Below are 25,345 nucleotides of genomic sequence, written 5' to 3' on the forward strand. Positions count from 1 at the left end.
AACAATAATATGGATAATAGCTAGGCTGAAGAAATTAAGAGAGTTTAGCGTGTCAGGATTAGAGTAGTCCTATGATTTGCTCTAGTGTAACTAGATGTTTCAATTAGAATCTCTCTCTCTCTCTCTCTGGCCGGAGTTCAATGTCCCAACTAATCAATTCTCTCACTTATTTTTGAATTTAATTACAAATGTTTTCTCCTAGAGTTGTGGAAACTAGTCTTTAGGATTGCGAATGACCCCCACCAAACCTTTTTTGAATATGGACCAATTTGGTTCATTTGAATTTTAATAATTGGATCTAAAAGCTCGTCAATTAAGTCTAATTTTTGGTTTTAAGCCCGACATTTAATTTGTTTGCAATCCAAAAAAGCATATTAGATTTCGATTGTGTTCGAATCCAAACGCCGATATAAATACGACCCGGCTATTACGTTCATTTGTTATTAGTTTTGGATCTTGGCTCTCAAAGGAGAGAACATTTTCAATGTGGAGGAGTAATGATTCAATAATTAGACACTTCAATTCCATTCTCCAAAAATCAAATCAATCTTTTTTTCTCAGAATTTGATACATGTTCATGAATTTTACCCTTTTGCACTTACTTTTAATCTTTATTTGATCCTCTCCTGGAGCACAAGCAATTAATGCAACACAGAATTTCTCCTCTTCTTTTAGATCTATACAACTCAAATCAAGTGTTTTTCTTTTTTTTTGGGGGAAGGGGGGGGGGTTGTTTCACAGTCCATCTTTCAACAGTGGGCTAACTAATTGGAATGTAAAAGAAAAAAAAAATAAAACAACCTTCCCCAGATTGGAAAAAGAAGAGGCAAAAATAAGGCATCTTTAATCTGTGTATGGTGGTTGTATGTGGGCGGGTTTGGACCCTCCGAGTTATTATTTCCTCCGCGGGCTAGACACTATGCGGGCGAAAAGGAACTCGTTCCAGATGTCTGGCAGGCCTGGGAGGCACCAGTGGATGCAATCGGCGTAGGTGGCCGGGTCGGCCTGCTGCTCCGCTGTTAGCAGCTTCCCTTGTCGAAGAGTGTGGACCGAAGTGTGCGCGTCCTTTCGCAACTCCGACAAAGCGGTGATGTTGACGAAGTGCACCGGTACCTTCTTCATGGACCGTATAACCTCGTCGGCCACCGTAAACAGCCGCCAATCAGTGCCGACATCTAGCGGGGTCGTCCGGTTCGTCACCGGTAGTGTCTCCATCGCGCATTTTATGCCGGTCGGATTGTCCCATGCTTCACTCCTATTGTTTTCCAATGAAAAATAGTTAGAAATATAATTTGATTCAGCTTAACATGACTTAGTTTCGACTCAATATCGATTCTACTACTTACAAGTTGGAAAAACTGCAAGCTAGTACATAAACAACAATTAAGCATCCATCCATGTATAAAAGAGTACCTAATAAAAACACTATTAATTTTCATTGAAGAGCTCTCCGCTAAAGTTTTATTCCTATGTGATTATTATATAAGGATGCTTACCTGTGAACATTGAAAATGAGAGTACGTACCAAATGCTGCTTACTAGAACATGGGTAATAAATAATTCATGAAGAAAATGACATGTAAACCTTATTATGTAAATCTTTTCTTTTTGTGAGTAGGAGTGAACAACAAATTTGAATCATTAATTAAGTAATGGGATAGGCCATCAAACAGTTCAACTTCTCCTCCTTTTTTTTGCTAATAGGCCCCTTTGAACCTCCAACTACTTGCTTTTTGCTCCATGATCACCTAATAATGCTACATCTCATGTGTATAAATTAATGTGTATATATATAGTGTATCAATTTTGGAAATCAATGATGCTTTGAACATGATCATGAACTAGACTCATCCCCACCGCCCCACCCTCTCTTTCATGTGCCTCTCCAAATAAAAAAGTTAAAAAGGGTGGCCATGTGCTTACTTAGTTAAAAAAAAAAAAGAAAAAAAAAAGATGACATAATGACATATAAAGCCTTGCAATTTCCCCTTGGACAAATTTAACCTTATAAGGTAAGGATTTCCATAAACCTGCCCTTTAAATTTTTAGTTCTTTTCATAGTACACATTTGTTCCCTCGTCAATTAAAGACTTTTATTGATTCATAGACGTGACTCGAGCTTCAAATTACAGCACACAGAAAGGCTCAAATCTCTGACCTTTTAATGAGTCGCCAGACACTTTCGATAATAACCATTTATCAAAAAAATAAATTAGCTAGGAAGCAAAAGAGATCGTTGCGCTTACGTGATGTGGTTCGGCGACATGCTCATGAAGAACACCATTGTTTCCTTTGGATCCACATTTCGCTCCACCCACTTAGCCCATGTTTTGAGCACCTTCTTATACGCCGTGGGCCGTTCGATCTCGTCGTACTCCGTCGAGCCCTTATCGAACGATCCACGCCTACTCTTGCCAAATCACGAAAAAACCCAATGAGTACATAGAATTAAATAGCTAACTAGAAATTTTCATTTCTTTTCTTTTTTGATGATCAAAGCGCGAAAATTAAATGTGATTGGTTTGACACTCACAGGACTTTCACTTGGAGTGTGTTCAGCCACCAGATGTAGGTGTTGAAGACCAAGTAGTCGACTCCCTTCCAGTTCGCCGCGTGCTTCGCGATCGAGCCCGGCATGATGATCCGGTGCTGGATGCTGTGCACCTTCGGGTCGTCCGAGTTCGACTCGACCAGAAACGGCGCCCAGTAAAACTCCACCGTCGCATTGTACTCCTAAAATTCGGGCGAAAAAATAATTTTAAATTTAGTAATTTGAACTTGTTTTGCGAAAAACAAAAAAAAAATTGGACAGAATATAAACCAATTTTCACAAATTCAAAAAAAAAAAGGATTATTGGTTTGCCAAAAGCTGTACATTTTCTTTCTCTTAGCATCAACAAATAGACTATGGCAATTAGTTGATAATCATATGTAAGGTGACGTGACAATTACGTTAACTACCAATTTTGTTTTTATGTCATTAATGAATAAAGTGTGCACATCATTCCCTAATAATTAATGTTGAACCGTTCATGCCAACCACAGTTTTAAAATTATGAGGTAGCTAATTCACCTAAAGCGTATAAACACAACGTTCACAAATTTTGTTTACAGATTAATTTCTGTCACGTAGGCAGAATAATGTGTGTGTATATACCTCGGCGTGGAAGACGTTGAGGGGGCCGTCGTTGACGTACTTGACGAGCGATTTTTTGCCGGGAGGGATAACGGATTGGACGAGGCAGACCATGGACTCCCACTGGTTCCGGTTCAGCGAGTCTCCGACGAACATGAGCCGCTTCCCCCTCAACCTCTCCAGCAGCACCCTCGCGTCGAACCTGCAACATCATCGTCATCATTTTGTTACAGTTATATTTCTTGTTGCAGATCATATCTCTCAAATTGCAAGAAAAAAATCGAAAAAGAAAAAAGTATTAAGCTAGCTGCTGCTGATGTGCTGGCATATGGTGCAGTACCGAGGAAGGTCGCAATCGCGGGGCTGCCACCGCCACTTCTGGTAGGCGTCGTCCCTGCGACCGTTTCGCATGCATGTGACCTGCTCCGTCAGGAACTCGCACTCCCCCTCCCTGTACACCGGGTAGTTCACCTCGTCGTACACCCACCGCCCCTCGAACAAGTCGCACCCCTCTGCCACGTGCACCGTAACCCGCTCCTTCTCCTTCTCCTTCTCCTTCTCCTTCTCGTCAACGCTCGCCGCCGCCTCTATTGACATTTCCTTCTTGTCAACGCTCGCCGCCGCCTCTATTGACATTTCCGTGAACCGGTGGTCGCCGTCATGGACCGGGTCCGTGGACCGGGCGGCGGCGCGCGCCGAGGAGGAGAATGGGAACTCGGCGAGGGACTTGATGTCCTCGTTGTACATGAACGTGACGAAGAGGAGCACCGTGAACACGAAAACGAACACCGAGAGGTTCCCATTCTTCGCGCCACCGCCGCCGCCGCCGCCGCGATTTCCGAACACCGCAGCGTGCTTCATCGCGAACGCCTTTCTCCGCGCCATCTCTCCCACTCCGTGCTCCCCCCCGCAGCGCTTTTAATCCCTTCTAATGAACAGCTGTTAAAGTATACAGTGGTACGCGTTCGGTGACGAATGGCGATGTATGCAAACCTTTCTCAAGGTGTTTCCTTTTCCATTTTTCTTGCTTTTCTCTTTTGTTGCTGCTGCTGCTGCTGTTGCTGTTGGATTGCTTTGCTTCAACTGTGGGGCTTATTTTTGGCTGTGATAAGAAGCGCTTTTGGGGAAGGAGAGGGTGATTACAGGAGGGGGGAAGGGTACTGGTGGGTCAATGAGTAACATGTAAGCTTAGGAAAGGTCAATGTATATATATATATATATATATATAGCTATATATGTTTGTGTGTGTATATTAATTTGTGTTAATTTGTGTTGTTGTTGTGTATGTGTGTTAGGTGATGATGAGTGAAATGGTTCACGGGTAGGATTGGTTTAAACTTTTTAAAAGGTCGGTAGCATGGATCTGTCGAGATCTGCTGGGATGGAAAATCTGGGACGCAATAGTAGTTCGTGATGTAACATGCAATATTTTAATTAATTAATTAATTCACTTTTTATATAATATAATATATTATTGGGAAGTCCCTGCATGCATGTTGTCACAGGAAATTAAATATAATAGAAGAATAAAAGATAAACTAATTATATATTCGATTGGTGATTATCCACGACTTGCATCTTTTCGGATTTTAGCGTGAATATATTTGGATTTTTAATTTGATGCCCATTCAACTTTGAATTTTGTTTTAATCGGAGTTATTATCTTGAGTTTTGATTAATGGGTTTAATAGAAGTGTGTTGTAATATATTTAAATGAATGTCAAATCATTTGTAACGTACGTGTTAGATATATAGCTTAATTGTCATGTTATTTTCAAATTAATTATTATAATTTAATTATCATATAGTTTTCAGTAGTTATAAATGCACGTTTTTAATCTGCATTAGCAAAATTTGAACTTAGAACCTAGGGATATTGATCGGTTGCTCTAAATATAAACTCGCTACTGTCAAAATTCATCTAAACTTACTAATTAACTAGTATTGGATTACCGAAATCACCTCCAATACTTTGTATTTGAGAAAAAAAAAGTAAAAATGATAGAAGATGAAAAAAAGTAACACGTACAACTGCAAAGTAAATGATAATTTGGTCATAAAAATTAAAATGTTTATATTTAGGAAATTTAAGAACAACTCAAAATCAACCAAAAAAAAAAAGAATAATCAAGTTTATTTTGATTCATATTATTGCAAATTCTGATAAAAAAAAAGTGCTTTCTCATAATAATATTCACAATGATGTGATGTGCTCTATCTACTTCTCCCCAAAATTTGAATATTATGCAACCATGAAATACATAGCTGGTTGGTCCTAATAATTTATCATTTGGTGTCTTTTCATGTTTTAATTAATTAATAGTAACAATTCGAACCCCTCCTCAAAAGAAGTTGTAGAAAAAATTCCGTGCAACGTGTACCTGGAAAATTTAATTCGAGTCCTTGTGGTTCATTAATTGACTCAATTGAGGTGGTTGATTTTAATCAAATGATGTGGCCAAAATTACAGGTCGTAAAAAAAAAAAAAAATCACTTTTAACACTTTATTTTTGGCTTGTAACTATTTTACCAATTAGGCCTAAATTTTAAGGGGAAATGGAACGAAATGCCCCAAAATCCTTTGCTATCGCATTTTTAAATAATTGTCTAAACTTTTAAAAATATATTTGTTTTATCAAAATAACATGCCGCTTGTTTTAATCGATCGACCCCCTTCTAAAATAGCCTTTTAAACTTTTAAAAGTATACATAATTGTGAATACTTTGCTCCCTCACATTTTCTCGCATGTAAATTGATTAAATCACCAAACCATAAATTCTTTTTAATACCACTATTTTTATTTGTCCATTATGTTTACTTGCATGTCACGAGAATAAATCACTCTACGCAAAAATGCCTTAGTTTACCTTTTGGTTGGATCTATTTTTATGCCCCAAATTCTGTTTAATTAATTTATGATGGGCTTTTTTTGCAAATAGCCCCCTGATAAATTTTATTTGTAAAAATAACCCCGTCCAAAAATTATTTGCAAAAATGGCCCTGCCCCTGCCACGCCAGCGCCACGTCAGCGTCACGCGGGCAGGGCGGGCCCAGGTGTTTAAGTTGAACACGGTGAACCATTTACCGTGTTCAAATACAAAATTTTTGTATTGGACACGGTGAATGGTTCACCGTGTCCAATACAAATACCCCAACAATAAGTAAGTTGGAGGTATTTGTATTAGACACGGTGAACCATTTACCGTGTCCAATTATTTGTATTGGACACGGTGAATGGTTCACCGTGTCCAATACAAATATTTCGATCTTAACTATTTTGTATTGGACACGGTGAATCATTCACCGTGTCCAATACAAAAACTTTGTATTGAACACGGTGAATGGTTCACCGTGTTCAACTTAATCATCTGGCCCAGCCCCGCCCGTGTGGCGCTGACGTGGCGCTTGCGTGGCGGGGGCAGGGCCATTTTTGCAAATAAATTTTTGACAGGGCCAATTTAAAAAAAAAAAATTATAAGGGGACTATTTGCAAAAAAAAGCCCATTTATGACACATCAACATGTTTCGTGCTAAAATGTGCATCAAGCGTAGTCCACTCCATTCATTAATTAGCCTCACTATGATAAGTGTAGACAACTCATATAGCACAACCAAAAAAAAAAAAAAGAAAAAAAAAGAAGCCACCACAACTTCACATGTCCTGGAGCTTGATTCTTCCTAAATATGTTGCTTCAATGAAGGATCATTATGGAATATTTAAATGCAAACCATGTGCGCTTTTAAGGGTTCTAAATGGTATATATATTTTTTGAATAATTTTTTATTTTTCAAATGGGACTAGATGATAAGTTTTAATTAATTACAGCTAGACTCCATAGAAAGGTACTCCACCTAGTAATTAAGGAAAAACTATAGATAAAGAAATTAATAAACATAGGATTCATGAGATTAATTTACTAATATAGTAATTCCCAAGATATATATATATATATATATATATATATATAGAGTTGAGCTAGAATACTATCGGTAGCAAACATGCTTCGTTACCACCAATTTGTTTTCGATGATGGAGCCTCCAAATCGACGATCGGCACCGTTGAACATGATCTATACCACTTGTAGTGTTTAGAAATCAAATTTCACACATTTTCGATATTATTCTCTTATCCATCTGAGTGAACACAAAAATGAACGGCTGAAAATGAATATTCTTTAAAAAATGATGATAGTAGTCTTGTAGACAAAATCAAGAGTATAGATCTTGTTTTAAATAGTTTCAAGAATTTTCTAACAAAAATTCAATTGATTTGGATATCTTTACGCCGTTAAACGAGAAAACGCCTTTTATCGACCATTAAAATTACAAATTTTGAAACCCTTTGATCATTAGNAGCTCTTTATAACTCCTTTTTTTTCTTTTCTTTTTTCTTTTTTTTTTTTGGTGAAAATGTATGGAGATGCGGTCAATTATATGCCATTTGAAGTAAAATCACTTGACTTTATTTATTTTGATCAATAGCTCATCAATTTTCAGTTATTTCACTCAATTGAATTAAAATTTTGCATAATCTCTATAACCAATTACACAAATAAAGCCATTAATCTTAATAAAATTCACAATTTAATTAACGAAAATAATCTATTCCAAAACAAATGAAAATATTCAGAAGCCAATTTCAAAAGCCTAGAATTTAGGTGGTCTCCACAATTTTACATTGTTTTAAATCATGCATAAAATAGCTTCTAAATAAAGTTACCAAATTAACAACACCAAAAATTAATACAAGTAATTTAATATTGCTAGGGTATCTAACAACTACCACACACTCCTCTGAAATTTTTAACAATTCTTTTTCTTTTTTGTAAAAAATAACCATTTATTTAACGAGTTAATTATCACTAGTTAATTCCTCTTCTCAATTTGGTCATTATCAACTCCACAAGGCCTTTTTGAGAATTATATACAAATGATGTTTACATCTAAACCCCTCCATTAATAATTCTCATAAGTTGTTAGTTACTCCAAAACTTTTCTAACTCCTCAAGCATCCAATGTGATCACCATTCAACAAAAAAGAAAAAGAGAAGAAGATAGATCACAACAACCACTGCAATAAAAACTCAGAATAGTTTGGTGGATAAACGCATTCATTATTTGTATTTTAGTGTATACCAAAGTTTTATGCTCGCTTTGAACTTGGACAAAGTAAATTCGAAGCAACCCCCCTTTTTTTTCCCTTTTTGTGTGTACTTGTACATGTATGTGCTTAAGAAATTAATCGGTAGTTAGTTATATGCAGTTGAAGCTATTGGATTGCGTAGCGTAGGATGTTCATTTGGTTGGAGAGAGAGCATATTCTCTTAGATTGAGAGCAGCTGTTTGTTTGGAGGAGAAATTTCACATGCACCAGGCGCGTTCATACATCCCATGCACTTCTAGTCTCAAAATCGGAATCAGATCAAAGATCAGTTACGTATTTCTATTGCACCAAAACTAAGAACAGAAACCGTATGTAGAAAAACTAGTAATCAAATTGTAATTGAATCAGTATCAATTGTACAATATATATATTATCACTTTTCTCGCCATGTGGGACGTACTCTAGCCTGAACCTCAAATATAGCCTTATAATAAAGTTAAAAAGTGAATTTGTGCTTGTAATAAACCAGATAATATCTCTTATTTCTATAACCTTGTTTTCTAAAACTATTTAAGAGATTTCAATTTTAGTATACTAACCATCAAATGTTAAATGCGGTGCACGAGATATATGGAAGCATCTGGTGCATACAATAACATCTTAGCTTGGAGAGAGATGCGAAGGTCCGAGGAATGTTGGGGAAAGCCATTTATACACTACAACAAAAACGGTCTATAGCGACACTTTTAAATGTAGGTACATGTCAAAAAAGTGCTGCTAGCTAAAATTACCGACACTTTTAAAAAGTGCTGCTATATGTGGGGTCGCTAGGTATATAGTGACAGTTAAAGAGTGTCGCTATAACCTAAAAGAGTGCTGCTAATTTACGAACACTTATTTAAGCATTTAGCAACCGCCAAAACTTTATCTCATTGGCTGCGGTGGCGGAGGAGGACGACAGGAAAGGCTCTTCGTCTAGAATTTCAGTGGATTGAGTAAAGAGAGAAGAAAAGATGGCAATTGATTTTTCTTTTTTTTTTTCTTTTCTGTTTGTAATCGGGCCAAATGGACTGGGTGTGGTGGGTTGAGTAGAGTAATCTTTTATTTTTGGTTGGATTTGGCTTTATATTTAGGCATTAGTAGATATTTTTTTAAGTTTTAACATAAATGGGACACTTACTCAAAAGTGTCCCAAACATGTGTCCCTATAACCTAATTCTGTTGTAGTGATAGTGTATGCTTTACAAATGGAGTTCACCAATTAGTAGCTTTCATGAAGGGGACACATTGGATACGGTTAGTGAGATGAGATGGTGGATTGAGATGGATGAGAATATGATGTTTCCTTGTTGTTTAAGGAACAATCAATTTAAGAGGACTTGATTTAAAGGTAATTAAGGGTTAAAAATTAATTAAAAAAGGACACTTAGTTAGAATCAAAAAAGAGCTTCACAACCATGTTTTAGTAATAATTAATTTATATATGCATGGCTTTAATCATTACAAAGTAACTATAGGGCAACAGGGGCTAAAATGAGCCTCATAATTAATTAACCATGTTTTACTGTTAAATGATGCATGCCTTTAACCTTTTAAAAGCAACAACTAGGGCAACAGGGGCTAGAAAAGCCGTGGCATTAGTGTATTTAGTAACTTGTTAAGCTACTTTATTATTTCAAATTAAATATCTTATTCTTTATTTTCTCAAGAAACCTTTGAATACAGTTCTCGATGAGTCGAAATTTAACTGTTTAGATTACATAACAATAGATTGCAATAAAAACATATATAGTTGTTACCAATTGGTGAATATCAAAGTTGTGATTGGTAAATTAATTTGCATCATATTTCTTCTTCCATGTTCATGATTTTTTTTCTTTTCTTTTTTAATTGTTGGACATGAGGAGACTATGATTTAAGGTTCATGTTTTGGTCAATTCAAAGGAACAATGCATGGCCCATCATGCATTAATTTTTTTTTTTTACTCTCTTTTGAGAGACAAATGGTATAATTTTCTTTCTTTTTTGTTTTCTTTCTTGCTTGCTTTATTTACAAATAATAAGTAGGCCCACCTATAATCATAGTAGTTGGCCGTAGGAACCCGACATTCGAGAGGTATGATTTTTGAGAGTGAGCATGTTTTGTCGAGCTGGAATTTTGATAAAAGTGTTATTTGAGTAAAGTATTTAAAAAATTATGAATATATATATTTTTTTAATTAAAGTTTGCTTAATCACTATAACTAAAGTAAAAGCTTAATATACAAAGCTCTTCTTTTAAAACTCATAAGCTCTCTTTACTTTTCCTTGTAGTAAAATATATTTTCATTTTTCTACTAATTTTTCCAAAAGTGTTAACTCAAGCTTGGCATAGAGTACTCAATTGTGCATTGATGGGCCGGGCCATACTGGGCCCAACTGTTGCTCCATGGAATTCAGGCCTTGTGGAATCCACTTGGGCATAATTTTGACTTTTTCAAACTTTTTTAAGAGCGACTGTAAGGAGATTGCTTTACATGCGATCATGTTTTCGTAATGTTGCAATGTATAAGCGGTGATACTTTTTTTTTTTTTATTCTATTGAAAAACACTGAAACATATCTATATATATATTTTCGCTCCAATTTTATTTTATTTATAGCGTTAGATGCGCCTTAATATCAAACAGACCCTAAATCATTAAAACATCCATGTTTAGATAACACATTCTTAAACTACATCTTGGAGTCGCAGGACTCATAGTGGGAGAGCCAGGATAAGGGTATAGGGCCGAGCTCCTGATTCTTTCACTGGTCTCTTGAAAATAGAAATGATAATATTTTTCTTGTAAGCGATGCGTGAAAAGAATGGTGTGTCCATAAATCAAGTTATGGTTTGATGTTTATCCGTCTAACTTGCCTTTTGCCTACCTGACCAAAAATTCATAGGCAATCACATCTGGACCAAACTCTTGCTCACTTGAATCACCTAACATCTATAGCAACAATATTTGGTGCAAACCGACCGTCCCTAGCTCAAGTGGCGAAAAAAGTTGGTGCTTGGTACCCAGGGTGCCAAGTTCGAATCTTCGAGTCTTAATTGATTTACATTTTCAGCTAAATTTAATTCTAAATAAAATAATGAAGCGGCCGGGTAGCATGCTATTTATCTTTAAAAAATAATAATAATATTTGGTGCAACATCAACTAAACCTAAGTTGGCTAAGATCGATGAGAACTCTTAGCTTCATTTGGTTCGGGTATAAGCAAGAACTGATTATACCGGGGATAGGCACAAGTATGGGTTTTCGTAGGAACAAGAATATTTTTTTGTTTGGATGAAAATGTGAGTATAAGCTGGAACTAGAAAAATTGTATTTGGATGAAAATATGAGTATAAGATGGAATAGTTGGTAATTATAAATAGAAAATAATGAAATTAAATTTTTATTTTCAAAATTTTAATTTTAAATATCAAAATTTAAATTTAAGATCAAATTTAAATTTGAAAGATATAAAATATCAAATTTAAAATTTAAAAACTAAAAATTTAAAATTTAAAATTTTAAATTTTAAATATAATTTTAAATTTAAATTTTAAAATTATAAATTTTAAAAATTTAAATTTAAATTTAAAATAAAAATCTTTCTCTCTCCGGTGGGGAGTGGGAACAACTTGTTCCCACCCCTTGTTTCGTACTTGGGTGGAAACTAGTTATTCCCACCCAACCTGGTACAAGGGTTGTACTAGGTTGGTGGGAACAACTAGCTCCCACCCCACCCTGAAGTGTTTGGGTACAAGAGGTATCCAAGAGGGGGGATAACCCCCCCCCCTGTACCCAATTCAAACACTAACTTACGTTCGATCCAACGCAAAACTCGAAGCTATGGCCAAGTTTAAACTGTGAGAGTAGTTCATAAAATTTAAGCTAGCAATATAATGAAAAATAATGCTTAGCTATATATGTTGCAAGTACCAAATAGGTGTTTAAAAATCACTGAGTTTTCGCTATATTTTTGAGTATTTAATTAACAATTGGCCTTTGACACTTCGAATTGCAACTTCTAAGCAAGGTTAACTCATATGAGTCATGAATGTATGACAACACTACAAACTCAAACTCGACCCAAGTTGAACTTAAGTTCGACTTGACCATGCTAAGGATACTAATTTGTACTGACGTGAAGGGAGAGAGAGAGCGCCCACTACTGCGAGAAAGTTTACTATGTCGCACTTACGCCACATCACTAATAACTAGTTAATCATATTTCTCTGTTTGAGAGAAAAAATAACAATTAAAATATTTTTCTAATAACAATAATGGGATGAGTGAACCAAAAAAAAAAATCTAATTAATTAAAAATGCCGTATCAGCAATGTAATTGCTAAATTCTAGATTTTTTTTTTTTCACAGGGATGCTGTAAAAGCTGGGGGCTTGGGCGGTCTACAGATGACGTGGAAAATCGGGTCCACATACAAAAGTTGACCTCTCCCCGACCAAACTGTGGGGCCCGCGGAGACTCGGCATTATCTTTCGGAATCTTTAACGGATAATGTCGTTTACCGGTGGGCGGAACCGGAAATTAGGATCCGCTGGACACGTGGCGCCACGTGGATCGTCTACTCCGCCGAATCCACCAAATTGGCGGGACCCACCCACTCGGACGGTNAGCAAGAACTGATTATACCGGGGATAGGTACAAGTATGGGTTTTCATAGGAACAAGAGTATTTTTTTTGTTTAGATGAAAATGTGAGTATAAGCTGGAACTAGAAAAATTATATTTGGATAAAAATATGAGTATAAGGTGGAATAGTTGGTAGTTATAAATAGAAAATAATGATATTAAATTTTTATTTTCAAAATTTTAATTTTAAATATCAAATTTTAAATTTAAGATCAAATTTAAATTTGAAAGATATGAAATATCAAATTTAAAAATTTAAAATTTAAAATTTAAAATTTAAAAATATCAAATTTAAATATAATTTTAAATTTAAAATTTAAAATTATAAATTTTTAAATTTTAAATTTAAATTTAAAATAAAAATCTTTCTCTCTCCTCTGGGGGCGGGAACAACTTGTTCCCACCCCTTGTACCGTACCTGGATGGAAATTAGTTATTCTCACCTAACTTGGTACAACCCTTATCCCATCCAACCTGGTACAAGGGTTGTACCAGGTTGGGTGGAAACAACTAGTTCCCACCCCACCCAACCTGGTACAAGTGTTTGGGTACAAGAGGGGGGATAACTCCCTTATCCCCTCTCTTGTACCCAATTTAAACACTACCTTACGTTCGATCCAATGCAAAACTCGAAGCTATGGCCGAGTTTAAACTGTGAGATTAGTTCATAACATTTAAGCTAGCAATATAATGAAAAATGATGCTTAGCTAAATATGTTGCAAGTACCAAATAGGTGTTTAAAAATCACTGAGTTTTCGCTATATTTTTGAGTATTTAATTAACAATTGGCCTTTGACACTTCGAATTGCAACTTCTAAGCAAGGTTAACTCATATGAGTCATGAATGTATGACAACATTACAAACTCAAGCTCGACCCAAGTTGAACTTAAGTTCGACTTGACCATGCTAAGGATACTAATTTGTACTGACGTGAAGGGAGAGAGAGAGCGCCCCACTACTGCAAGAAAGTTTACTATGTCGCACTTACGCCACATCACTAATAACTAGCCAATTATATCTCTCTGTTTGAGAGAAAAAATAACAATAAAAATATTTTTCTAATAACAATAATGGGATGAGTGAACCCAAAAAAAAAATCTAATTAATTAAAAACGTCGTATCAGCAATGTAATTGCTAAATTTTAGATTATTTTTTTTTCACAGGGATGCTGTAAAAGCTGGGGGCTTGGGCGGTCTAAAGATGACGTGGAAAACCGGGTCCACATACAAAAGTTGACCCTCTCCGACCAAACTGTGGGGCCCGCGGAGCCTCGGCATTATCTTTCGGAATCTTTAACGGATAATGTCGTTTACCGGTGGGCGGAACCGGAAATTAGGGTCCGCAGGACACGTGGCGCCACGTGGATCGTCTACTCCGCCGAATCCACCAAATTGGCGGGACCCACCCACTCGGACGGTGTAGATCGAGCCGCGGACGCGGCGACGCGAGTGAGCGGAGCCGCATCCGAGCCGTTGGGTTTGGCGGGGGGAAAGAGTAAAATAGGGAGAGGCGCGAAGCCCTCGACACCATAAACCCCGCCTCGAAATTCGGTGCTATTCTCGTATTTATTATACTCGCTTATTCTTATTATTATTATTATTATTATTATTATTATTATTATTATTATTATTGTTATTCCACCGGAATAATGTGTGGGATATTAGCGGTGTTAGGTTGTTCCGATGATTCACAGGTGAAGAGGGTTCGCGTGCTCGAGCTCTCTCGAAGGCAATGATCTTAATTGAATTGATAATTTATTCTCCTTAATTAAACTATTCCGCGTTTAATTTACGTTGATATCTTTTTCATGTCATACACTTGGCAAGCACCACACATAATTCATTCACGAGAAAAATTACGTGAAAAAAAATGGTTTAAAGAGGATTTTATTTGGTTAAATTATGAATGTTCGTTCGTAGCGCGAATGAGCTGCTGCACTGTTAACTCACTGGTGAATCAATGCAAGAGTGAGTTACTCGATCGATTAAGAAGGAAAGTTCTAATAAGAGTTTTGTTGTTCTTTTGATAGGTTGAAGCATCGAGGTCCGGATTGGGGTGGTTTGCACCAGTTTGGAGATTGTTTTCTGTCGCACCAAAGACTCGCGATCATCGATCCTGCATTCGGGGACCAGCCTCTTTTTAATGAAGATAAAACCATCGTCGTGACGGTAAAAGCCGAATTTTCCTTTTCGTTCATTCGATCTACCATTTTGAAGTCCTACGTAACGAGTTAGCTAATCGGATATGAAACACCAATGAACCATGCATAAAAATGTGCAGTATATAGTTTTAGTTGCGATTTTTTGTGATATTTGCTCTATGATATGGTTATTTTGTGCTTTTATATATGGTGCTGGTTAAGGAAATCTCTGTAAACAGGTGAATGGGGAGATTTACAACCATGAGGAATTGAGGAACAAATTGTCTAATCACAAATTCAGGACGGGAAGCGATTGTGAAGTAATCGCGCATCTGGTGAGATAATCTTATTCTTATTATTCTCAGTTACCATTTTAGTACAGTTTACTACTAATTTTATCACTTGCCACATACTCAGTATTTCGTTACTCGTAATTTTCTAGTACGAGGAGTACGGAGACGAATTCGTCGACATGCTCGATGGAGTCTTCTCATTTGTGTTGCTGGATATGCGCGACAATAGCTTCATTGTGGCTCGAGATGCGATCGGAATCACTCCTCTCTACATTGGATGGGGGCTTGACGGTACTTCTCTCGACTATCTCTACGTATACGATCGATAAGCTTTACAGCTGTGAATGCACTTGTCACTGCTTCATTTGTTTCTTGATGTGTGTTTATAGGTTCTGTTTGGATATCGTCGGAGATGAAGGGGTTAAATGACGACTGCGAACATTTCGAGGTCTTCCCCCCTGGCCACATCTACTCCAGCAAAGAAGGCGGCTACAAGAGATGGTACAGCCCGCCGTGGTATGCGGAGGCTGTTCCGTCGGTCCCGTATGATCCCCTCGTCTTGAGGAAGGCATTCGAGAGTGTAAGATGACCGGTGTTCCTTTCGAAGTTCCGAAAGCCTGGTTTCTGGAAGCTCAAGATGTTGGTAATTTTTTGTAGGCTGTAATCAAGAGGCTTCTGACAGATGTTCCTTTCGGAGTTCTATTATCAGGCGGCCTTGATTCGTCTTTAGTTGCTGCGGTCACGGCTCGCCACTTTGCAGGAACAAAGGCAGCTGAGCATTGGGGCGGTCAGCTCCGTTCCTTCTGCGTCGGCTTAGAGGTTGCTGAATGGCTTTTTCGTCGGCTTACTGGCTTTCTCTGGAAGTGCTTTTTCTTTAACCACACCCTTTTTTTCTGACAGGGTTCGCCAGATTTAAAAGCTGCAAAAGAGGTTGCTGATTATCTGGGGACTGTCCACCATGAGTTTCACTTCTCTGTTCAGGTAACGGATAAGCCGAATATAATCCTTGATGCGATTAAGGATGCTGTTTCTTTTTTGTTCAATTTATTAAAAAATTGGTAGGATGGTATCGATGCGATTGAGGATGTGATCTACCGCATCGAAACATACGATGTGACTACGATTAGAGCTAGCACTCCGATGTTCCTAATGGCTCGAAAAATCAAGTCATTAGGAGTCAAGATGGTGATTTCTGGGGAAGGCTCAGATGAGATTTTTGGAGGTTATTTGTACTTCCACAAAGCACCCGATAAGAAAGAGTTCCATGAAGAAACTTGTCGCAAGGTAGAATTCCTTCTCTTTTCCAAGTAAACAAACTTCTCATCCTTTGTGTTTTTAGTACAACTTTTATTAGAATTAGTACAGTGCTTCATTTCCCTTTTAATCCGCAGATTAAAGCCCTCCACCAGTATGACTGCTTACGAGCTAATAAAGCGACGTCAGCGTGGGGGCTAGAAGCCCGCGTACCGTTTCTCGATAAGGAGTTTATCGATGTCGCGATGAGCATTGATCCTGAATGCAACATGGTATGATTTCAAAAGTGCTAGTTTTTTTTTTTTTGAAGAACTTTTGTTTGGTATAGTATTTATTGTTATCTTAGTGCTGTTCTGTTATATTCAGATCAAACCTGATCTTCAGCATATTGAGAAGTGGGTGCTGAGAAAGGCGTTCGATGATGAGGAAAATCCATATCTTCCGAAGGTTGTATAATTTTCAAATTTAATATATTTCTATGATATGAAGTAATGAGTTGTGAATGGAAGTTTCATTTATTATCTTCCTCTGCAGCACATTCTGTATAGGCAGAAAGAGCAGTTTAGTGATGGTGTTGGCTACAGTTGGATTGATGGGCTAAAAACACATGCAGCAGAACATGTACATAAATATAGATTACTAAATTTAAGATTTTTATTTTCTTTCTTCAATGAATCACTAAGTTGAGGTTCTTATAACTTGTTTTATCATTTTTTTCTTTAGGTTACTGATAAAATGATGCAAAATGCTGAGCATATTTACCCACACAACACTCCGACGACGAAAGAGGCCTACTACTATAGAATGATCTTTGAGAGATTTTTCCCTCAGGTAATCTAATTTAAGACTTAAATAGTGAGTTATTCTCTTTCCTTGGATTAATCTATGCAATTTACTTAAATTGATCGTTGTTTTTGGTTTTTTGCAGAATTCTGCGAGGTTGACCGTCCCCGGCGGTCCGAGCGTAGCTTGCAGCACTGCCAAGGCAATTGAGTGGGACTCGCAGTGGTCGAACAATCTAGATCCTTCCGGAAGAGCAGCCCTTGGTGTTCACCTTTCGGCTTACAATCATTCAGCAATAGCTTCCCTTCCCAATAGTAACAAACCGTCGAAGATGATGAATGATACATTGAGGTTGGTGGAAGTAACAGCTCCGAACTTCGCTGTCGCTACCTGATTCCTTTGCTAGACATTAGTGTGCTACCTCTACGGTTTGATACAATAGGAGATAGATAAGTTAGTTTTGAATCATTGTGTTCGTATGGTTCGAATTGAGCTTGTTCAGCTCATGTTCTCACAAACATGCGGAAAATGTAGTGTATAAGTTAGTACCAGATCATGGTGTTGTAAATGAGTTGCAACGACAACTTTATATGGTCTAAATATGCGTAAATGTAGTGTATAAGTTTGCAGCAGATGTTGTACTGCATTTGAAAGAAATCTCTAGGGTTTGAATTGATCTTGTTAAGCTCGTGTTGTCGTTAATATGAATGAATGAAGTAGATAAGTCAGTATCGAACAATTAATTGTGTTGTATTTGAGATCAAAGAGAGCTTTGAATTGAGTTTCTTTTTTTCTTTTTTTTTTTCTCCATTGCATTGTTTTTCACAAATAAGCATAGAGAAGTTGATTCCATGTATCGGGTACTCCCGGTAAGCACCAGTGGATGCAATCGGCGTAAACTCGCGGATTCCCTTTTTTTTCATCACTCAGTATCTTCCCCTTCGACTCGGTGTGAACTGATACGTGGCCATCGATCCGGTACTCTGTAAGCTGTGTTATGTTGAGAAAGGTGACAGGGACTTTCATTCTTCCGATCACGCTCGTGACCACCCCCATGATCCTCCGGTCCGAGCCGCTTCCCCAGTATCCCCTTTCCATCACTGGCCTTGTTTCATTGTAACATCTGATCCCTTTCTCATTGTGCCAATCTTTACTCCTGTGATAACACCAACAATCTTGTAGTAAGAATTATTACAGCTGCACCTCAGAGAGCAGTGGGAGTAATTGGAGGGAACTCAAATACCTCATGTGTGTGGGGGACATGGTAGTAAAGAAGACTCTTGTAGAATTTGGGTCAATAGTTGAATCAATCCAATTAGCCCATGTTTTCAAACCTATTCTGTAAGCAACAACAAAATCCAGTTCCTCAAACCCTTCATCTCCATTTGCAAATGAACCCCACCTGAAAAAGAAATTTACATAATTAGGGCACAACCATTGTTTATTAAGACTAGCTTAAACTTTGATATTGGCCAAAAATACAGGAAATGAAGTTACAGAACTCACACTGATTTGATCTTCTGACCACTCATCCACCACACATAAGTATCAAAGATGAGAATATCTACTCCTATCCAATGTTGTGCATGCTTCGTGATCGAGTCGACATGTAGGATTCGCTGGCTCGTGTTGGTTATAAGGTGCGCGTCGGAATTGGATTGGATCAGGAAAGGTGCCCAATAGAACTCTATTGTAGCATTATACTCCTAAAGATCAATATAAGAGTCTTAATTTTTTTTTTTTAGAAAAAAAAAGAATAGAAGGCTGAAAGTTTCAGAACAGATACTGCATTTTACTTCTTAATACCTTCGCCGTGAAAACTGATAACGATCTACTCCGGTTCATCGATTTCCCTTCATGTGGTAATATTGATTCGACCATACACACAAAGGATTGCCATTGTTCCCTCTGAAGCGAATCTCCGACGAACATTAGCCTCTTCCCCCTCAGCTTTTCGAGCACAATTCGAGGATTAAACCTACAAGAAAATTCAACAACTCCGTATATTAGACTATACCATTCAGATCAGCTGCATGAAACACATTAGCTCACCTTGGTAAAATGCAATCATCCAGCTGCCACTCCCAATACAAGTAGTCACCGTCGGGCCTTCCGTTCCTCATACACGCGACTTGTTTGTCGAGATACGGGCAACTTTGTTCGGTGTACAAAAGGTCCTTATCTCTATTGAAAACCCATTTCCCATTCATCGCATTACATTCACCAGGATGAAATGAGATCTTATCCTCATCAATGATATCATCTCCTAGTACAGATTTTTCTCTCTCTTCTGCGAAAGATTAGAACAGCTCAAATAACGCAATGCAGTAGTAAGAGTTGTCGCAAGTAACATACAGAATATGGTTACCTTTAGTTACGTTACTAGAATGCACTATCTCATCCTGTTTACAACAAGCTTTGAGCTTAAGGATTGATGTACCCGTGAGAGCTCGAAGGTCCTCAGTGAAAATAAGCCCCGCCAACGCGAAGCCGCTTATTAGAACAGCAATAACAGAGAGCGGAAGCTTCCCTCTTGGGACCTTCATCGAAACCGGATAGCGAGATCAGCAGATGCAGAGAAGAGGGGGGATTCTTCGACATGTAAGTACGCGAAGAGCACAGGAACACAAGGGTGTTTAATGAAACAGAATCATGAGGAGGGGGAAAAGAAAGAAGCAGAAAAAGAGAAGAGAAGAATCATTAAGTGCTGTGTGGGGTACTATTGTTTACTACAATTGTTTGGTTTCTTGAGTAGGAGTAAAGCATAAGGTATGTAAACTTTTGCGGTACCAACCGGTTGAGTGCCCATTATATTCGAAAAGGCGAAGCAATTCCAACTAGTGCTATACTAACAAGAAGCACTCATCCAAGTTGAGCAATATTTAAAGCAGAGAATCCATGATACCTGATGAAAGCTGCACCTCTCCTTACCATCATATCTGCTGGACCTTTTCAACTTAACAGCGCAGTTCATTATGCCGTAAACATTGATCAATTCTTGATGTGACAAATTGATCTATATATGGATTAGTTAAGCTTTTGATTTGTAGGGATTAGGTGATTTTGATGTGTTAGTGAGGAATATCAATGAAATAGATGAAACAAGAAATTAGGAATATTCAGTAGAAGCACTTGTCCCTCAGCATTTTATCATTACTACTACAGTGAGGGCACTCGAGTGAGCATGAAAATGCTTAGATGGAATTGTGGGTGTTTCGATTGTGTGAATTGGTATAATAATAACCACCCCCCTTTTTTTTTTTTTTACCATGTCTTGCTATTTTTTATTTTTAGAAAAGTAGTTATATATAACATAACAGCGTGATGTTGTCCTTGCAACATCTATAAACCCCAAAATTATATTAAAAAGCTCGGAGGTGATGGGGTTTATTCTACTAAGAGACTCAGCTTATAGCAAATGAAAAAAAAACTAAACAAGATACAACATAAACAAATCACATAATATGTTTTTTGGAGAGGTTAGTAAAATCCTACAAACTCATCCCTCTGTAGACAAATCACATAATATGTTTTTTGGAGAGGTTAGTAAAATCCTACAAACTCATCCCTCTTGTGCAGTTAATGTATACTACTTGTCAATTTTGACCATCAACAATATTCTTTTAAACTCAGTTTGGTTCGAAAATAACAAATTTTTAAAAAAAATGTTATTTCTAAAATAACAAACTATTCTAAAATGAAAATAAAAAGTGCGTCTAATTCGTAATATTGCTATTCTCAGAGACAGCTGAAATCATATTTAGTTGATTTTTAGTTGATTTTATAAAATAGTAGAGGATAGTTAAAAAAAAAAAAAAGTGACGGTGGAGTTTAATATAAAATTTGATTAATATTTCACAATAATATATATAATAATATGCTGTGTAAAACAACATTTGAAATATAATACTTTTTTTTTTTCAAATTCTACTTAAAAACTTAAATAATAAAAACAATTTATTTTAATAATTAAGTATAAGTTACTACAATAATTTATTTATTATAACATTTAAGTACAAATAATGTTACTAATATAGCATAATTAATAATTTTTATAATAAAAATAATTTGTTATAATATATAGAATTTTATGTCTACATAATTTACTTCAATTCAATTTATAACCTTAATAAAATTTGAAATTAAATCTCGAAATAAAATTGTTCGGACAGCATAGCACTTATCTAACTTATAGTAGCATCAAGTACAGGCAAACATTCAGCTATAATCTGAACAGCATGGTCGATCTCCTTCTCCGAAATGATCAACGGCGGCACAAGCCTAACCACATTTCCCTTCCCAGCCGTGAGCACCACAAGTCCTGCTTCTCGACAAGCGTCGACAAGGGAAGAAGCTTGCACATCCAATTCAATACCTACAATAAGCCCGAGCCCCCGCACCGCTTTCACGTGTGGGTTCCCTTCCAGCTTCTTAGTGAGAAGCTCTTTTAAGTACAAGCCTTTATTTCTCACGCTGTCTAAGAAGCTGGGTTCCTGGATTTTGTCGAGCACGGCTAGGGCTGCATGGCAAACGAGAGGACTGCCCGCGAAAGTACTTCCGTGGTCTCCTGAGGCTATGGCAGAAGAAACCATTTCGGTGACTAAGACAGCACCGATCGGTAGACCATTGGCGAGCGGCTTGGCGAGAGTCATTATGTCGGGCTCGACACCGAAGGTCTCGTAGGCCCATAAATGGCCCGTTCGGCCTAGACCGCACTGGACCTGCAATTTATTTTGGAAAAGCATATGGTGAAAAGATTCTAAAGCTATTCCCCATGTTCTACCCTAGACAGGGCTGGATCATGGATAGCGTAATACAAAAAGAATAACAATTCTATTTAGTAGGATTTTCTTTTCTGAAGTTAAAATCGAGATCTAACAAAAACAAGTAGAGTTTTATAATTAAATGGCAAAATAAACAATGGTGTGTTTCGACATACTGGTTCAGGCTGTTCCGGAAACATCATTTACAAATTAGATTACATGCACACGAGGAAGTGATTATCCTTCAAAGGAGTCCTCCATGCTTATGATACCTCAGCAATTTTAGTTTACGTTTGAAAGATAAGTGAATCATCTGTTGGCTAACCACAACTTGTTTTCCAATCAAAAGGGCAAAAATAGTGGCCATTCTAGGATTACTTGTAACATGATATACAATGCTTATTGCTAGCTAATATAAAGGTAAAACGACCAAAATAGACCATGTAGAGAGCTTCTCATAGTACCGAATAAAAGGTATAGTTCAAATGAGATAAAAAAGGTCTTATAGTGTAGAACGGAAGAATTAGTAGCACCCTCACATTTAGCAACGATCCAAGTAGAGCGTACCTCATCGAAAATTAAGAGAGCTCCGGCCTCATCGCAGAATGTTCGGAGAGCCTGCAAGAAATCTTTTGTCGCAGTATATATTCCACCCTCACCCTGAATAGGCTCCACAAAAACGGCGGCCGTTTTGCCTTTTTGTATCGTCCTTTTCGCCTCTTCAATACTACCGTACTGTATGAATGTCACACCGGGCATGACGGGCTCAAAAGGTTCACGGTATTTCTCCTTACTTGTCAAGGCAAGCGCGCCCATCGTCCTTCCATGGAAACTATGGGTGAAAGCAACGAATTCAGTAGCAGGATGCTTTTCGTTGGGATTCATAAATTTCTGAAACTTTCTAGAAAATTTTATTGCTGCTTCATTTGCTTCGGTTCCGGAGTTCGTGAAGAACACACGGTCCGCAAAGGAGCAATCCACGAGGCGTTTTGCAAGGGCAACCTGAGGCAAATCGATAAAAGAGATCGTTCAGATATCAGATGATGATTAAAGCGTCGCAAGCGCTTTCACATTCACATCTTAACATTGATTCCAGGCATCTAGTTTGCACACACCCTGAATTGAGTGGATAACTATCCGCAATGCAGGACACTAAACCAACAGAAATTTTAATCGAAAATGCATCTAAGGATGATGATGAACTTCATAATGAACTTTAAATTCATTACCTAAATAACATAAGAATAAAAATACCATGTTCTTAAATAACAGTATACAGTCATTAAACTATACAAACTACACAAAAAATTTAGAACAAAATAAGAAAAGCTCACCTGAGGGATTGAGTAGTAGACATTGCTAACATGCGCGAGAGCGTTCGCTTGCTCCGCCACAGCTTTCACCCAATCAGGATCGCCGTGCCCGAGCGAGGTCACGGCGATCCCCGCGGTCATGTCCAAGTACTCCTTCCCGTCCACATCATACAAAAGACACCCTTTTCCGCTCACGAACACCACCGGCGCCCTCGCGTACGTGCCCACCATGACCCTCGCCTCGAGCTCGATCACCTCTTTCGTCGCCAATGAGAGAAGCTTCTCCGTGCTCAAAGGACCCGCCTTTTGCTTCCGATCCGAGACGAGGCATGAGGAGATCGTCGGCATTCGAGCTTGATTTGGGGGTTTGCTGGGGTATCGGAGTTTGAATAGGAGGGGAAGGTTGGATCGTTGGGAGATGGAGGAGGTGTGAAAGGATTGAGGAGAAGCCATTATCAGCAAAAGTCGAATAATTTTGCAACGACGGTAGCAGGAGAAGATGCAGATTATGTTAGGGTTCGGCGGGGTAGAGGTATTTGGGAGCTCGGAGACTTGGGAATGAAGGCAACAAAGGGTCGGGTTGTTATCATATGGATCGGAGGTCGATATGAGAAGGGCGCCCGGATCCGAGGTTGCGGTAACATGGGCCGTTCACTCGGCTCAGAACCCATTACGGAGTCAACCGAAGACCCAACACGCAATCCTTTCTCGGAGTTTTACTTGTGCGATTGTGTGATTTGTGTCAGTCCAAGTGTTATTGTTTTTTTTTTTATTAAGAGAGGAAAAAAAAAATAGCATGTTAATAGTTCCATTTATTTTTTTTAATAAATAGCTGAAAATATAAATTAATTAAAATTCGAAGTTGAAACTTTGAGTATCAAATACCAAATTCTTTGTCACTTAGAATAGAGATGGTGTTATCAGTCAGGTCGGTATTTATTTTCATAACTTGTGCCCAACTTGGTTTGGCCCGTAGGTTATGATCAGGATCCGAATGTATAATTTGGGATTATTCGTGGTCCAAAATAGTCAAACAGAGCTTGGTCACCGGATCAGCTTTTCTGGGATCTTATTTCGAAAGTCAAACAAAGTGTGACTAACCTGACTAAGTCCGACCCGACTAGCTAAAAATCGGGCCAAACTGGATTTAACTGCACCAAACATGATACACATATACACAACAGTATTGATTCTTTTTTTCTTTTTTTCTTTTTTTTAAGTTTCTCTTTCTTTTGTTCCGTCGCGTTCTGAGGCCCTAACTGTCTCATTCTATGTAGCTAAACTCATTTACCTAATGAATGAAACAGGTAGCATGTTATCTTTATGTTAAAAAAAAATTGTTGATTCTGTAAATTGGACCGCTTAGTTAATTAACTTTTATAATTCAAACTCAATTGCTCCAGAAAATCTAGTTTCATCTGCGGGCAATTGATCATGTTACATGAAGCATTCTCAGCATTATACTACCATGATAGCAGAACCTTATTAAACTGGTAACACAAACACACCCTTTTTATTTTCCTAACTTATATTTTCTATGTTTACTATTGTCAGAAACACGATCTCTTCCTCATTCCTCAGTCGGATGGCTCAGAATCCACGATGCTGCTTTGTGCGCTGGGTGGTACGCGGGGGTCATGTCTCGGGTTCGCCCTCGGAGGGCCATAGTCCTCAATTCCAATCACAGGAGAGTATTTTTCCTGTTTTACCGTCCATGCATTCTTTTCTGTTTTGAAAGTAATACAAAAGTTAGAACATTTAGAAGTCGTTTTAAAATTGTGCTGTTTTAAACAAGCACAAAATAAAAATAGTGAACTCCTAGATAAAAGTTACTGTAGTCATCGGAAACCGAAGGAATGTTCCTGGCACGGGATAAGGACGCGAATG

General features: G+C 37.7%; 4 protein-coding genes across 5 annotated transcripts; 1 reads left to right on the forward strand and 3 right to left on the reverse strand.

Annotated features, from left to right (window-relative positions):
- LOC109723712 (protein ESKIMO 1) lies at nt 754–4,337 on the reverse strand. Its single transcript, XM_020252175.1, has 5 exons — nt 3,477–4,337; nt 3,158–3,338; nt 2,534–2,733; nt 2,247–2,405; nt 754–1,255 (listed from the first exon to the last, which is right to left on the reverse strand). Exons 1-5 carry the CDS (start codon nt 4,019–4,021, stop codon nt 895–897), a joined length of 1,446 nt encoding a protein of 481 aa, XP_020107764.1. The 5' UTR covers nt 4,022–4,337; the 3' UTR covers nt 754–894.
- Nucleotides 14,523–18,054, forward strand: LOC109723754 (asparagine synthetase [glutamine-hydrolyzing]-like). Its single transcript, XM_020252230.1, has 13 exons — nt 14,523–14,640; nt 14,942–15,080; nt 15,292–15,387; nt 15,495–15,636; nt 15,735–15,925; nt 16,003–16,164; nt 16,246–16,326; nt 16,408–16,629; nt 16,737–16,871; nt 16,966–17,046; nt 17,134–17,220; nt 17,323–17,430; nt 17,528–18,054. The coding sequence occupies exons 1-13, from the start codon at nt 14,561–14,563 to the stop codon at nt 17,774–17,776; spliced, it is 1,773 nt and encodes a 590-aa protein (XP_020107819.1). The 5' UTR covers nt 14,523–14,560; the 3' UTR covers nt 17,777–18,054.
- Nucleotides 18,156–21,103, reverse strand: LOC109723755 (protein trichome birefringence-like 3). 2 transcript variants are annotated; one of them, XM_020252232.1, is made up of 6 exons: nt 19,823–21,103; nt 19,435–19,672; nt 19,189–19,360; nt 18,889–19,088; nt 18,626–18,784; nt 18,156–18,538 (listed from the first exon to the last, which is right to left on the reverse strand). In XM_020252232.1, exons 1-6 carry the CDS (start codon nt 19,926–19,928, stop codon nt 18,205–18,207), a joined length of 1,209 nt encoding a protein of 402 aa, XP_020107821.1. In that variant the 5' UTR covers nt 19,929–21,103; the 3' UTR covers nt 18,156–18,204. The 2 variants fall into 2 exon arrangements, with proteins under 2 accessions (XP_020107821.1, XP_020107820.1); XM_020252231.1 differs by having other exon boundaries at nt 19,751–21,101.
- On the reverse strand, nt 21,500–24,020 carry LOC109724377 (acetylornithine aminotransferase, chloroplastic/mitochondrial-like). The gene is made up of 3 exons (XM_020253173.1): nt 23,480–24,020; nt 22,713–23,147; nt 21,500–22,103 (listed from the first exon to the last, which is right to left on the reverse strand). Exons 1-3 carry the CDS (start codon nt 23,909–23,911, stop codon nt 21,567–21,569), a joined length of 1,404 nt encoding a protein of 467 aa, XP_020108762.1. The 5' UTR covers nt 23,912–24,020; the 3' UTR covers nt 21,500–21,566.

The sequence above is a fragment of the Ananas comosus genome, linkage group 18 (assembly GCF_001540865.1).
Source record: "Ananas comosus cultivar F153 linkage group 18, ASM154086v1, whole genome shotgun sequence".
Classification (NCBI taxonomy): domain Eukaryota; kingdom Viridiplantae; phylum Streptophyta; class Magnoliopsida; order Poales; family Bromeliaceae; genus Ananas; species Ananas comosus.